This window comes from Kogia breviceps, chromosome 2, assembly GCF_026419965.1.
Source record: "Kogia breviceps isolate mKogBre1 chromosome 2, mKogBre1 haplotype 1, whole genome shotgun sequence".
Classification (NCBI taxonomy): domain Eukaryota; kingdom Metazoa; phylum Chordata; class Mammalia; order Artiodactyla; family Physeteridae; genus Kogia; species Kogia breviceps.
This window is the reverse complement of record NC_081311.1, coordinates 93,331,006-93,346,986: the sequence shown is the minus strand read 5'-3', so window position 1 is coordinate 93,346,986 and position 15,981 is coordinate 93,331,006. Positions and strand designations below refer to the sequence as shown.

General features: G+C 42.8%; 1 protein-coding gene across 1 annotated transcript in view; it reads left to right on the top strand.

Moving 5' to 3' along the window:
• Positions 1-830: 830 nt before the first annotated feature.
• CNTNAP5 (contactin associated protein family member 5) overlaps positions 831-15,981 on the top strand; it is an 857,380-nt gene continuing 842,229 nt past the window's right edge. Inside the window, exon 1 of the mRNA XM_059053215.2 lies at positions 831-1,258. Coding sequence (XP_058909198.2) covers positions 1,177-1,258 — 82 coding nt within the window. The 5' untranslated portion in view covers positions 831-1,176. The remainder of the gene's footprint in view (positions 1,259-15,981) is intronic.

Genomic DNA, 15,981 nt, shown 5'->3' with positions numbered 1-15,981 from the left:
AAACTACTCCTTTCCCGCATTTTAATTTAAACCGATCTCGAATGCTATGAGCCAGCCAGGACCACCCTGACTCTCATCGTTACCATACCCAATTTGTCTCTCTGTCTCTCTCAGACGCCAGGAACCTCCCGGGCTCCGGAATCGAAAGCACAAAACACCTTGCAGTACTTGCCCAAAGCTACAAGCCAGCAGCAAGGAGGGAGACGCAGACGTGGTCCGCCGTGAAAGGATGAGCCACAGGAGGTAGGAGGTGGGGGCGGGGGCGGGACCACTTTAAACCGCTAGATCAGAAATCCCAATATTACCAATACCCGCCAGCCTTCCATCCTAGAGAACAAACACAGGGGAAGTTCAATCGCGTAATTCAATAATTCAAGTGTTCCCTCTCCTCTCAAAAAAAAAAAAAAAAAAAAAAATCTCGTTGCCAAGCTTTCCGTGGGAAATTCCCTCTTGCTAATGCGTTCTGTGTTCCAAGTCCTTTTAGTAACCCTTTAGCATCGTTCTTCGAAAACCTGATTTAAATTTCGATGCCTTTATGCACTCTCCCCGCCACACACACATTTGGGGGGCGGAGAGGGAGGGGAAGCCAAAGGGACGGAGGCAGAGATGGAAATGTGAGCTCCCTCCCCGATCCCCTGCAAGTGGCCGGCGCGCACCGCAGCGCCCGGGGGCCCGGGTGGAAGGCGCCGGAGCCGGGCGAAGACCCGCCCAGGCCGCTCCCACCGGAGAGCGAGGGGCGGGCCTGGCCGGGGGCGGTGCCGCGCGCCACGCTCGCCTATAAGGAGCTGTCCGCCGCCCGGGTTCTGATTCCAGCTCTAGCTGCCGACGAGGTGCAGTCGGCGGTCGGGCGAGCTCGGCGCCCGCCGTTGCGTCGGGTCGGGGTTTGCGCCTTTAAGGAGGGGGGCGAGGAGGAAGAGGCGAGCGAGGAAGGCGAGTGCTGCCGGCGGCCGTTGCGGGGACGGTACCTCCATCCGCAGCTCCGGAGAAGCCCCCGCCACGGTTTCCGTAGAGCGTTTGGGCACGGGATGGAGTGAAGCCGCGAGTGCGTCTCCAAGGGGGGGTGGGAAGGGGTCAGGCGGTGCAGAGGAGAAAGAGAGAGACAGACAGAAAGAAGAAGCCGCGGCTGGCGCCTGCGAATCTGAGATTCGATTGGGAGGGACCTCTTACTCGGGGGAAATGGATTCTGGACTACGGCTGACCAGCGTTTTCACTTTGTTCTTCTCCGGCTTGTGGCATTTAGGATTAACAGCGGCAAATTGTGAGTACCAGGAGCTGGGGGCGGGTAGGCGAGGTCAGAAACGCTGGCATTTGGAAAGACACTCAACTGTCCAAGCGTGTTCAATTGTGTCTGCTCTGAGCGGAGGGAAAGGGGGGGAAATGCTGATTGGTGTGTTTCTATCACTCTAACCATCCCAAAAGTTAGCAGAGCTGGAAGGAGCCGGCCCCGTCGGATTTCCTGCCCTTCTCCCCGCATCGCAAAGTTCGCGGGGAGAAGGGACAGTTCTCAACCCTCCGCCTCCCGTCCTCTCCGCGTTCTCTGACTGCCTGGTCTCAGCCGGGGCTTTTCGCGAGCAGGGTCCCCGGTTCAGACTGGATGCACCGGGGGCTGAGCTTCCAGAGACAGAGATGCTCACAGCCACCGCACTCGGTGGCAGAGGCTCATTTCTGAATGCGGCTGCCTCGCTCGGATTTGTAGTATGCCCAGTGCTTCACAACCCATGGCTTTCAGCTCTCTCCTAGAAAGAAGGCTCCAGTTAGGGTATCTTGCAACCAATGGTCATGGGTTTAATAGGGTTGGGAGTTTTGGCCTAAGAGTCATGGCCCGCTATAGTCAAACCACAAGATCAATGGCTGACCCTGTTATAGGAGGAAGAGCTTTGATGCGCACTCCACCCCCAAAATCTTCGTGCCAAAGAACGCATAATGAGTATGCGCTAAGTGTGCAGTCTGTCGTCCAGGCTCTAACCTCGGCAAGTGCAGGGCACTTAATTTAATAGGCAGGAAGGCTGGACACCTGGGGATGTGCCACCTGCACTGTGTATTTAAAGAACCTAGTTTGTCAAACTTGAATAAATCTCTGGAGCCATCAGAGGTTCAAGCTCAATCGCTCAGCTGCCTCTCTAGGCAGAGAAAGGGAAGTTTTTTCAGCTCTGGAAACTCTTAAATGAGAAAGAATGCAATTAAGCCGTCTGTGTTGTTTCCAAAGATGGTTTATCAAGGTTCCTCAAGCTTCTGGGCGTGCTCCCTTACCTGCTAACCCCCACCATGACCCTCAGAAATATCTAACCGTATGGAACAGTTTTGATACTATTTTCTTTGGACTCTGAACCATCACTGTTAGAGAAGGGTAGGAAGACCACTTACTACTTACAAGTTTCTCTACCTCACTTCCCACCCTCTTAGGTCCAAGAGCACCTTAAGAAAGAGATACTCAATCCAGGGTTATACCTCAAAGGAAGACACTTAGACAAATGTCGTTTACTGAGAATGGTCTAAAGCTGAGCCAGTGTTTCTATCTGTGATTGGAAGTTTTGGGGATCCAAAATCGATAGTTAGTGGAAATGTGTTGTAAAGATTTTATTAAAGTTTGTATTCTAAAGGAGTGCTGAAGAGGTCAACCTCTTTAAAAAGGAGCCAAAGGGCCTTAGTTCAGACATTATTTCAGAGCATAGGTAGAGACAGGGTAGAATCGGATGTTTCTCTCCTCTTCCTCCTCTCCCCACATCCTCCTCCTCCTCCTTCTCCTTTTTTTCTTTTTTTAAGTAAAATTGTTCCCATGGTGCTTTAGAAAAACATCTACGTGGTTCAGTAAGAAGTTAGGCACAGTGCTGAGTTAGTTTCTCTACTTCCTAAAACACTAGAGGTCAGTATTGTCCTAATGATGCAAAGGTGTGGCAACGAAATAGCCCGTGTTTTTCCTTTAGCACATTTACCTACCTGAACATAGTGAATATTTTGAAGATCCGTGAAGGAGGGATGAGGAATAAGGGTGAAATAAATAGAACATACTCTGTATGAATATGGTTTGGGCTTCCTTATGTAGCACCTTTTCTTAAAGCAAGGAAAAAAATTATAGAACGGCTTTTTCTGTAAACATTGAATTATGGTTAATGTTATAATAATGCTCCTAAAACCTAAATGGTATGAGTTTAAGGCTCGTGCTTATCATTACTGATGCAGCAATAAAGCTAATTCTGAACATTTAAAATAAAACTTTGTGATAATTTTTAGTATTTCATCAGGGACAGTTGAATTTACCTGTTTCCAATCAGCATTTCAGTTGAATGCACGCTGCTTGCTAAATACTCTGGGGTCAGTGTTCCTAAAGTATAATGTTAAATGTTTTTATTTTGCCAAACAAAATGTATTAATTCAGTGAACAATAGAATAGCAGCAGAAAATTACTTCTGAATTCAATCCTGGTGGTCTTTGAAACCTATGATGCAGAACCTTGAAGAAAAAAAAAATTAACATTCTACAGTTCTTCCAGACTTTTATTGTCCAGTTTGACTTACTAGTTATCTACAACCCATTAACATTTAGATGCATCTAATGAGGAAAAGAAATCTCCTTTCAAATAGTCAATTTGTGTAAGCTTATAGATAATTTGGAAGATTTTTTTCCCAAGATTATTATTTCTATATTTTGAAGTAATACTTCAGGTCACTCATGACAGTTGTCTTGGAAATGGATTATTTACCCACGATGCTCCATGGTATACCTGTGAACTTTGTTCAAGTAAAAACAACTTTTAATTGTTTCCATTCTTCTAATAATAATTTTTGCTGTTGTTATTGCTGTGTGTATGTAGGATGTGTGTGTGTGTGTGTGTGTGTGTGTGTGTGTTTAATTTTCTCATAATCTGAGCAAAACTTGGGAATTTAGCTGTAAGGGAAAAAAGAATGCTTACCCAATTATAGATTTTATAAGTTTCTAATTAAACAAAATTAAATAAAGTTAGGTTAGAAGGCCAGCTACAGTATAGATAGTATGAATCTGTGCAGAGAACATAATTACCCACCAGTAATAAGAACTCTGGAAATTCCCCAATTTCGGATTTTCAGGATATTAAATAGCTATAACACTTCCTTTGGATTTACCCTGAGGGAATTAGTTAATTTCAAATGTAGATATGATAGGACAATGTTAAATGAAAAACCATTTTACATATAATATCAGCTCCTTTGACACAAGAAGAAACGATGTGACTTGATAGTTGGTTAAAGTGAAACCAGGAGTTTGAAATGCTAGGAGTTCTAGCCCTAGTTATGCCACAGCTAAAATGCCAAATGCCCATCAGATGATGCATCGTGTCTGTGCTCACAGCTCAGGTATAAAATAGCAGTTGAGATATGTATCTACTTCCAAATAGAACAGCAGCTCAGACTTTACAGAGGAGATTCTTCGAATAGTGGGTATGTTGAAAGACTATTATAATGGGAGAGCTTGCATTCAAAAGATAAGAGGAATGCAGGAGACACTTATAGGGTCGCTGTTCACTTTATTTTACAATAATTGGATGTTACATGATTATAAAGAGCCTTCATTCTGACCAGTCAGTCACTTTGGATGATCTCTAAGCATCTTATCTCTTTGTTGCTACATATTAGGTTCACACAGATAACAGCCTTGAGAGAGAAATAAAAAACTCTTTACCCCTTTCATCACAGGCAGAACTTTATCGAAAATATAGGAAAATGTCAATCATATCCCTAAAGATCTTCAAATAAAGAGATGCACTATACCTTGAGTTATCTGAAGCTTACACACAAACACAATCAATACGTAATATTATAAGTAAACAAACATCAGATTATCTTCAGCAGGAAGGTGTTTGCGGTATACTTTCTGTGGCATTTATGGTCATCCGAAGTGAAAGAGGCATTGTACTGCTCCTTTGGAAGAGTCCGGAAGATTTTCCCATGGTTGAATGGGCTAATCTTTCACCATCCATATGAACTCTCTTGCCTTTCTCTCCGTATGGCCCCCATCTCCAAACCAAATTCATATTTCCACAACTGAAAAATATGAACAGCTAGACTAGCAGTTTTCACACAAGGGTATAGACTTATAAGAAAGTTAGGTTCTTTAAGAATCACTTTACTCACCCCCACCTCTTATTCTCATGAATGACTGTCTTCTAAGTTGCAGGGTTTTTTTCCCTGCCCCTCTTGCCTTTTCCTTCTTTAGTGGCACCCAGTTTCTCTTTACTAGATTGCCTTACTTTTCAGTGTCCATTTGTTACAAAACAAAATAATGTGATGTCGTTTGCAATGTTCCTAAAGCCTTTAGTTGGTGAACCAAAGCCCTTTATCTTATATGCCAGAACTCTGCTGAAATATGACCTATATATACAAAGCTAATTATCCTTGTCATATAGAACAGTGAGGAGATGCTCTAGTTACCTGAAAGGCCAGAATACAAAAGTCATTCACTCAATAAGGCTTTATTTTGAAGCTTCAGTGTACTCATTTGGAGCCTAATAACATTTTTTTAATTCATAGGGGAAACTGTCTTTATTCATCAAAATTCTGACACTTTCTGGCAGATGTCCTTATACAGGTTATTGACTTATCCTAATGATGTTGGTGTATTAAGAAGTTGGATCAAATGATTATTAAGGTCTTATTTGTCCCAATACATTTTCGTCTTTAACAGTTGATGTTGCCTACTGGCCATTCCATTTGGATACGTCTGGGATAATTGTGCTCAAAATTGTTAAGCAATTATATTTAGAATAACAACTTAATAGGGTTTTAATTCCTACTAACTGCTATGCACTTTGTATCTCTCACGCCATGTGCCGTGTTCACATAATTTGACAAGACAGCACAGCCAGGTAGACTTTATTAAATCGGGTTTACAGGTGACTAAATTTAAGGTTAATAGAAGTTAATAAATTTCCCAGGATCATAAAGCTAAGCAATGAAAAAAATTTAGGATCTGGACCCAAATCTATCTATTTCCAAAGATCAGACTCTTTGCAAGATATGAAATTAATTCCCATGCATTCTGATGGGGTCTATGTGTGAGCATCTGTAGAACGTTGCCTTGGGATCTCTGTGGTTAGTCTCTGCAGTCTGTCCATAGCGAAGGGCATGGAGGCAGCCGCTTCCACAAGAACCAACTCCTGAGTTATACCTTCAAAAAACAACCAAACAATTGGGATCTAGATTTGATGCAAGATGCCGAACATCACAGTGGTCAAAGATAGGAAGCCTCATATTTGGAGGAGCACCAGGTGTTTTCTCTTCTACAAGTTTCAGTTTAAAACTTGGTAAGGAAAGGGCATAATCTTGCTGAAGATTTGTGACCACACACACACAACAATGCCATAAAAGGTACCTCTGTTGGCGTCACTTCTTTTAAGTCTATAGATGCCAGACCAAACATATTATCAATAAATAGCAGGTATGAGCTTCCTTTCTCAGCAGAAGGCTGGTCCTGAATGGGCTCTGCCTAATACTCTAAATTTCATCCCAGTGAGTCCTCCCACATTGCCTTATTTCCAGTTAATGGAACTCCGCCATCCAAAACGAGCCATGTTTTCTCACATCTCCTTGCATTTATTTGCATATGCCGTCTGCTTGGTCTAGAATGCCCTTTCACGTTTTTACCTTCTGTCACTTTCTCCATCCCCCTCTCCCCCAACAAACACACTTTCCCCAGGCTGGGTCAAATATCTCTTTATATTACTACTATATTTCCATAACACTTCTTATAGTCCTTGTCTCCCCAACTAGATGCACATTTCCCTGATTATCATATTTTATTTGAATGTCTATAGTCAGTATCTAAAATACTGGGCAAATGCATGGATGAGAGAATAAATGAATGGGTTCCAATTAAAATTTTTCATTTCTAAACTAAGATCCTTCTATGGTCCAGCTACTAGAATCTTTCAAAATGTATTTGTTTTATGGTTTTGTTTTGTTTTTTCAAGTGACAAGTATTACCTCTTCTAGTTTTGAAAATGTTAAGAAGTTAGCATGTGTAGCTTTTAAGTGAAATGGCAGAAGTTTAGATAATTTGACTGGGTATGGAGCTGATAAATGGGCCCCTGCCTTTACACAGGGCTGCACATTTCCATGAGTTTGCTGGCATGATCTTATTTCTGTGTCAAATGGCTACTTGTTCCTAAAAGAGAAATTCTCTCCATTCATTTGACCTCAGTACCAATTTTGAGCTAATTTTATTAATTTGCTTTTGCAATTTTAATGAGTGTTTCTTATATAGTCTGAAAATACACAGATATATATTGCTATAAGAGTCCTTCTTCATAGCCCAGGGTTCAGTATAAAGAGGAAATGTTTATTTAATGGGGCTTTAGTCATAAATTACTGGAAAGATCTTATTTAACTGCAAACCTACAACACTGCCTGATAACATAATCCTGAGTCTCTGATGTCATCTTCTCAAGCTGTGGTTGGGAGAAGATTAAGCATATGTGTGTGTTACTCATTTGAAAAACTTGTTGAAGAAGTGAATCCCAATGAAAGGTTCTCTTTTCTTAAAGTCAATTTTTTTGTGAAGCTGGAGAAATAAAGATGCATAAGAAGATAGAGTCCATGACTCCAAGGATCTTTGAACATGAGCAGCCAGAAAAATAAATCTTTAATCACATCAAAGTAATAAATGCTATAATGAAGGTAAGCGCAGAGTGTAATGTAAGGCACATGTGAGCATCTCAAACTGGCTGGGGCATCAAGGCAGGCTCTCTGAGGGAAACAGAGACTTGAAGTCAAACTTCCCAGCTGGGGAAAAGAGGGGAGGTTATTACAGGCTTTCTGTGTTGTAGTGATTACTTGTAAGAGTGGCTCGTAGGCATAGGGGTAGAATAAGAAGCTAGACAACTAGGTAAACATGGGAGTCTTTGATTTTTACTGTTATAACTATGGAGAGTCGTCAAAGGATTTTGCACATGTAATTAGATAATACTAATCAGATTTTTGTTTTTTAAAAAATCGCCGTGTGACGGATAGATTAAAATGGGCGAAGGCTAGTAGTAAGAAAGCCAGGGAAGAGCTTATTACATTAACTCAAGTGATAATTAATAAGGGCCTAAGGAAGAAAATTTCAAAATCTGCAAAGGTCATAAAGAATCAGAAAGAAAATCATGAGCCTAGTCAATTCAAACCCTAGGAACCTGTGAGCTAGTAAACTCACAGAAGGCACAGATTTGTGGTTAAAATGTATTCTGTAGCTTCTCCCATTGTTTTTGACAAATGAGAACTGTAAATGCTAGAAAAGGTGCTGTTTTCTGAAATGAAGTTCTTCTCAGGGAATACCAAACGACCATATCCTCAGTGCAGTATATTTCATATTCGCATGACACCGTATAGCCCATGCAGTCTGTATCCGTCATCCTGATGCATCTTAATAGTCTGTAAATTATGCTGGTTTTCGTCAGCAGAGTAAGAACTAGTCATTAAGGATGATGCGATTAAATCTCGGCGTCCCATTCTCATCCCCCCTCTGGCAGGGGGGTAAACTAGGGATCATTACTACTCTCAGAGGTTGCTCCGTGGAAAAACAAACCGGGGAAGTTGGGTAAGCCATGTTGATTTGCCATCATTGGTAATTGATTTGCTGGCATAAATTCCATGTCTCTACATTTCTAATTGCTTTTGTGCATATTCTCGGGGGGTTGATTAATGCCATCTGTTCCCTGGATCAGCTGAATTGATTGAGTTTTAAGGGACGACAACAGCAGTGTTGAAGATAGAAAGTGAAGGAAAATGCCAAAACACAGCTCGTGGTGTATATTATTTTTAACTACCCACCTTTGGAAGCAGATATAGCCTACTGAAGACAGTCCAAGGCAAATAGCAGTCTAAAGAGATTCGCCTGACAGACGCTTGTAGGTGTGAGTCTAGGCTACTGTTTGCTGAATATATATGTTCAGTTCCCTTTCCCCCCTCCTCCCCGCCCTCCCATTCTCCCTTCCTTTCCCCCTTGCTTCCTTTCTCTTCTTCCTTCCTCTCTTCCCCACTCTACGCTCTGTCATGTGGCCATGTATTTTGGGTATTACCGTTGGCTTTTGCCTGATTATGTTAAGGTGGGAAAAGAAGGGAGAAAAACGTCTGTTGGATGCTGGTACTGCCTTGCATGTGGGCACAGTCACCAAATGTGAAACCTCCATCAAGACCTATTCTAAGGGCAGTCCTGACAGAGATCTGCCACCCACCACACTTGGGAAAGCCCACTGGATTCCAACGCCCTCACCCCATCTGTCCCCAAACAGCTCTTCTGTTAACTCCATTAGTCCCTGAATCTGTAGATGTGAGAAAAAGCCTTTCAATTCATACAGAGAAGCCCTAAGACAGAGAGCCTCACTGGGAAAGAAAATATAGGAATTTAAATCTGTACTGAACTCTGCTGGACGGAGAGAAACAGACCTTTTCCAAGAGAAACGTTTCTAGAAGAGATAGAGCTGGGTTTTTGAAGGAGGGGAAGAGAATGTTCTGAGTTGGGGAAAGGCAAAGTAGAGGAATGTTTAGAATGTCCAAGAAAAGTGTTACCAACTTCCTGGTTTTGACCAGACTGACCGACCCTCTGTATTACAAGGGTGAACGTATTATACAACAGGTGGGCAATGGGGAGGTGACAGAGGACAGTAGAAAGGGCATAGGTCACACAATTCTGGGTTGATGTGACTCAGTGAGTATTTCCTATGGATACTAACATGAGCCTTATAGAATCCATATAAGTATAACATGAGTAACTCAGTATAAATCACACATGACGTGGGAATTCAATGATTAGACTTGTTATAATCAACAATGAACCTCAACATGGATTCTCTCAAAATCAGTTACAATAGCAATCCAGGCAGAGACAACTACATTTCCATTCTTAAGCAAAGATGGAGGGGCTCCCTCTCCCTTCATCACAGGGCTGATGGAAACGTTCTCATTTTGACTCTGGTGTCAGAGGGATTGTGGGCAGATTCAGTCCTGTCCTTACAGAGACATGTGACTGTCTGGGTTCCTCACTTAATTCCTGGGCTCTGTCAAAAGTGTGATCAGGGGCTTCCCTGGTGGCACAGTGGTTGAGAGTCCGCCTGCCGATGCAGGGGACATGGGTTCGTGCCCCGGTCTGGGAAGATCCCACATGCCGCGGACCGGCTGGGCCCGTGAGCCATGGCCGTTGAGCCTGCACGTCTGGAGCCTGTGCTCTGCAATGGGAGAGGCCACAACAGTGAGAGGCCCGCGTACCGTAAAAAGGAAAAAAAAAAAAAAAAAAAAAAAAGTGTGATCAGGTATGATCCCTGCCTCTGGGCTTTGGCCAGTGAACCTCACAAGGGGAGTGGAGAAAAGAGCTTCCTCTAGAAAAGTAAGGAGTATATCCCCTCCAGAAAACCCTGGCAGAAGATGTCAGCCTTAGGGAGAAGCATCCTTGAACAGACCTTGAGAAAAAAATCAGTGAACCTGAGCAGAACTATATGTAGTGTTCCCCGTATCCTAAGCTCTCCATTTGCAGGAGGCTCGGAGAGAGGGAAGTTAAATCTGAAGGTTCGGAGAGCTGTGCTTTCCTTCTTGGTGTTGCTGAAGACTGCTCTTGGTGGATACATAGTATAAGTGTTTTCTTGTTCTTGTAAATGTTGGGTTAAAATCAGGTACTGCTACAATGCCCAATGAATTATAAATGCTAATCCACCTTCAAATGCATCATTCACTCATTCAAAAAATACTTATGAAATGGCTACTATGCACTTATTCCTCTGTACATTCATGAAAGCCTATTGTTCATTGAAAATCAGTTGATGAGGGGAAGATTTGGATTGCTGTTCACATAGTCCAGAAACAACAACAAAAGATAGTAGTGTCTCTTCAAATCAAAGCCCGGGCACTAGGGCCCTCCACTCTAGTCTTGCTTATGGTATGAAGCACCTCTTTCCTCTTCCTGAGTCTTTTCTCTTGCTTCCTTATCTTCAGTGGTTCTTCCCCTTCACTCCAATTTGCCTTCTTTTTGATGTTCCTTCCTTCTTCCACGTCCTTCCCTTTCCCACGTTCTTCTCCTCCTGTCCCCTCCCTGTCTCTCTTCTCACCTCTCTCTCTCTTTTCTATCCCCTTCCTTCACTCTGCCTGCTTCAATTAACATTTAGTAAGTGACTTCTCTTTTATTGTTTTATGGCCGAAGCTAATGCTTTTGAAACTTTGCCATTGAAGTGCTGCTTGACGGAAAAAAGAGTGCACGGAACCCAGGGGAGTCCGAGAGCTCAGCCTCACGTGGCCGCTGGAGCATGTCATTTCTTGAATTTTGTCTTAAACACTCAGACAGATTTGCATTCTGCTCCATATTACATCCATGTGTATATTATGAGGAAAATATTTTCCCACAATCTTTGATTAAAAATTGATGAGCATAATTGATTCACTTAACCCATGTAAAGGGCCACATACGAATACCCAGGGGCACAGGCCTAAGCTTTTTGGCTCTGTCCCCCTATTGACACCTTCTAGGATTCCTATATGAACGAGAGCAACTCCCCTGTCTCTTCTCTCACCTCGGAACAGGTAGCTTCCTTTCCCATCAACGGTGCCTGGTCTGTGGGCTGCAGATTATGCTTAATCGATAATGGGAGGTGAGAAGAGCTTATCAATGCACAGGAGGAAAGGAAACCCACAAGTCTACTTGGTGAAATGGGGCTTTGGGGAGGGGCTGTGGGTAAGAAGTCTGCGCCGCACTCCAGGGCAGTCACCTGGCGGTGTGCTGCCCTGTGCACGGAGCTTACCTTTGAGTAAATGAGCTCTTCCAGGTTACAGGATTGGGGTCAACGAGGGCAGATTGTTTTCTGATTGGAGACAGGCTGAGCTCACCAGGATATTAAAAGAGAGATTAATGCCTCTCCTACAACAATCAGGGACCGTCCAACACAGTCACAAGAAATGAAACCGGCAGATTGGAATGTCAGAGCATTGGAGATGAGAGATAAAGTTAAGTGATGTGTATCTTCCCTGGAAGGGCTTCCAAACATACACCTCATGCCAGGGGTGGTGCCCTATGGGCTCATTCTTTTCCTCCCCACAGTTTGATGTGATAGTTACCTACCCTCCTCCCCATTCTAGGGTGAGCATGTGCTGGCTTGGACCATCAGATGATTTACCCAGGATCAAATAGCTTGCAGATGGTCACCCTAGGATGAAAACGCACGTTTCCCTGATTCCAGAGTCCATACTCTGTTACACTCTGTCTGCCATTCCCTTGAACCCAAAGCTAAGGCTGAGCTGTTCTCGAACTTGAGAGGATCAACCTTGCAGACCTTCTCTCTGACCCAGGGTGAGAGATGTCTGATCAGTCTAGACCTACCGATTCCTCCTCCATGTACAGTTCATCTTATTCTAGCCTTGCAGGCAGCCCTTCCCCCATAACTCAAAATCCCTGTGGCAAACCGTTCCTGTAAGTCTGGCTGTTTGTAACACTTAGTTGTCTCACTTGCTAAAGCCTTTACCCTTAAGGCTCTGTGCCCATCACTAGTGACCTTGTGGATTCCACGATTAGTGTCCACTGTTAGTGGGTCTGTTCCTGTTTCATGCCCCCTAGAGACCATCCTCTCTAAGTACAGTATCTTCATCACTCCATCATACTGTACCCCTCCTAGATTTTGTTAGATGGATGTTCTGTTTTATTGTTTGTTTGTTTGTTTGTTTGTTGCAAAGTTGGTGCTAATAAGAAAACCCCTCTGTGTGATACTTCGATAATATGTTCTAATAAGGCAAGGACTGGCTTGCATTCAGATCTGTTTTCTGTCTTCGGGCTGCAGAGTTCAACCCATATCCAGCCCCTAACCTCCTTTCACGCAGTGGGGATAGATGGGAGGGAGGGTTTTGAACCAGCACATGCTGAATACTGTTACTCTCTACCGCAGATGAGGTCCCGTGATGAGCACGGGCTCTGGGGGCCTCAGAGAGTCTGCTTGGCAGAGAAAGGCCACCCCCCACTGTGTCCAACTTTCTTTCGTCACCAGCGCATGGAAAGCCAGACCCCAGGAATTCTGTGCTTTCTTCTCCAGCTCCCCTGCCTTGGTCCCTTCGACCTGGGCTATTGTTTGGCTGAGTTGTGAGGTCTCTGTCACCTTGGTCCTCTTTTTCAGCTATTTACGTGTCTTAATGGACCTTCTTGCTTAGGTTTGAAGAGGCTGAGTGATTTGTTCAATGGTCAGCACCCTCACAGCTTTGCATCTTGTTCCTCCACCCATGGCTGCCATCAGGAAAGGTCGTGGCAGATCCCAAAGTCATTCACACTGATTGAGGAAAACCATCAGTGCTGTGTTCTAACTCTCAGAAAGGACGAGTGCTCCAAGAAATAAGACCTTAAATATTTAAACTTATTTTAGGAGGATAATGTTTTGGTTTCCAAAATGAAGTCTTATGCAGAATTTCTGTGTAAAATAAATTACACATATGGCGGCTTTGGGGGAAATGGGGAGAGGAGATGCAGAATCCTATCACTCAACTGACTCTCCTCTCTCTGATTCTTCATGGAAGTACCACACAAAGCCTTCTGCCTTACCTGTAATTGTAGGAATCTCCAAGTTTATAATTTCATGCAAAGGTGATTAGGCATATGATGGTTTTAGGAAAAGTGGGGGTGGTGGCCTCAATGGTAGCCAACACTTGGCTGGTGTGAAGTAGCAAGGCCACCCTGGGTGCTTGCCACCTGTGTCTGGTCTGTTTGCCTCACTTGATGACCTGATGTGGAGGTTATTAAATATTTTATATATTACCTCTGTCCAGGTGCCCATTTTTAACCCTTTGAAAGTCTGTTTTTTTCTTGTTGCTATTTTATATAAGTCTCAGGGCAAGGGTATCTTATTGGCATTTAGGGATTTGAAAAGATAGTAGCTTGTCAAACAAATGCTTCCTCATTTTGATCTTCTTAATGTGAATAGCCATTCTTAGGTTAAAAAAAGATTATCTTATGAAGGTCCTTGAATTATCCACCTCCATCCCAGATATTCCCTTGTGACCTTTTTTTACTTATTTTATTTTTTATTGAATACAGTTGATTTACAATGCTGTATTACATTCTCCTGTACAGCAAAGGGATTCAGATATACATATATATATATACATTCTTTTTTATATTCTTTTCCACTCTTGTTCATCACAGGATACTGAATATATTTCCCTGTGCTATACAGTAGGAACTTGTTGTTTATCTATTCTCTATACAATAGTTTGCATCTGCTAATCCCAAACTCCGAATCGATGTCTTTTCCACCCCTCCCCCTTGGGAACAATAAGTCTGTTCTCTATGTCTGTCAGAATGACCATCATTAAAAATCCACAAATAACAAATGCTGGAGAGGGTGTGGAGGAAAGGGAACCCTCCTACACTGTTGGTGGGAATGTAAGTTGGTGCAGCCACTATGGAAAACAGTATGGAGGTCCCTCAAAAAACTAAAAAATAGAGCTACCATATGATCAAGCAATCTCACTGCTGGGCATATATCTGGAGAAAACTATAATTCAGAAAAGATACATGTGCCCCTTTGACCTTTTCAAAAGAAGGGGATTTCATGTTGGCCATACAGTGAATGCAAAATAACTACTTGATAAACTGAATTAAAGTATAGACAGGTTAAGTGAAAGCCAAGTACAGACAGTGTGCCTGGTTTAGGGACAGTACAGGGGCAAAGAGCTAGCATACAGTCGAATGCACCCTCCATAATCTCAGGCCTGTATCTCCTACCGTTTATGAGCTCCTCTCAGTGCTCCCTAATGTTGGTGAATGTGACTAGAGCTGGCGAAAGTGCACACAGGAAATTAAGTTGTGGCCTATATCTGGATTCAGTCTTGGTTTCTGGTTCTGATTGGAGTGTTAATTGTCAGCATATGCTTGCATGTTCGCTTAGCGTACCGTTCAGGTGGGAGATCTAAATAGACATTTCACCAATGAAGACATACAGATGGCCAAGAGGCACATGAAAAGCTGCTCAACATCACTAATCATTAGAGAAATGCAGATAAAAACTACAATGAGGTATCACCTCACACCTGTCAGAATGGCCATTATCAAAAAATCAAGAAACAATAAATGCTGGAGAAGGTGTGGTGAAAAGGGACCCCTCCTGCACTGTTGGTGGGAATGTAAATTGATACAGCCAATATGGAGAACAGTATGGAGGTTCCTTAAAAAACTAAAAATGGAACTATCATATGACCCAGCAGTCCCACTACTGGGCATATACCCTGAGAAAACCATAATTCAAAAATAGACATGTACCACAATGTTCACTGCAGCACTGTTTACAATGGCTAGGACATGGAAGCAACCTAAATGTCCATCAACAGTTGAATAGATAAAGAAGGTGTGGCACATATATACAATGGAATATTACTCAGCCATAAAAAGAAACGAAATTGAGTTATTTGTAGTGAGGTGGATGGACCTAGAGTCTGTCATACAGAGTGAAGTAAGTCAGAAAAACAAATACCGTATGCTAACGCATATATATGGAATCTAAAATAAATGGTACTGATGAACCTAGTGGCAGGACAGGAATAAAGACACAGATGTAGAAAATGGACTTGAGGACACGGGGAGGGGGAAGGATAAGCTGGGACGAAGTGAGAGAGTGCCGTTGACATATCCACACTACCAAATATAAAATAGATAGCAGTGGGAAGCAGCCGCATAGCACAGGGAGATCAGCTCGGTGCTTTGTGACCACCTAGAGGGGTGGGATAGGGAGGGTGGGAGGGAGACGCAAGAGAGAGGAGTTATGGGGACATATGTATGCATGTGGCTGATTCACTTTGTTGTACATCAGAAACTAACACAGCATTGTAAAGCAATTATACTCCAATAAAGATGTTAAAAAAAAAAAAAAGAAAATCACTTTGCATTGACATCTACACTGTACTCATATATGAGTGAACTCCAAATACTCCTGCTCTGCATTCTTTTTTTTTTTTAATTGGACCTATTGCTTTATTTAATTAATTAATTTATTTATTTATTTATTTTCCGGGC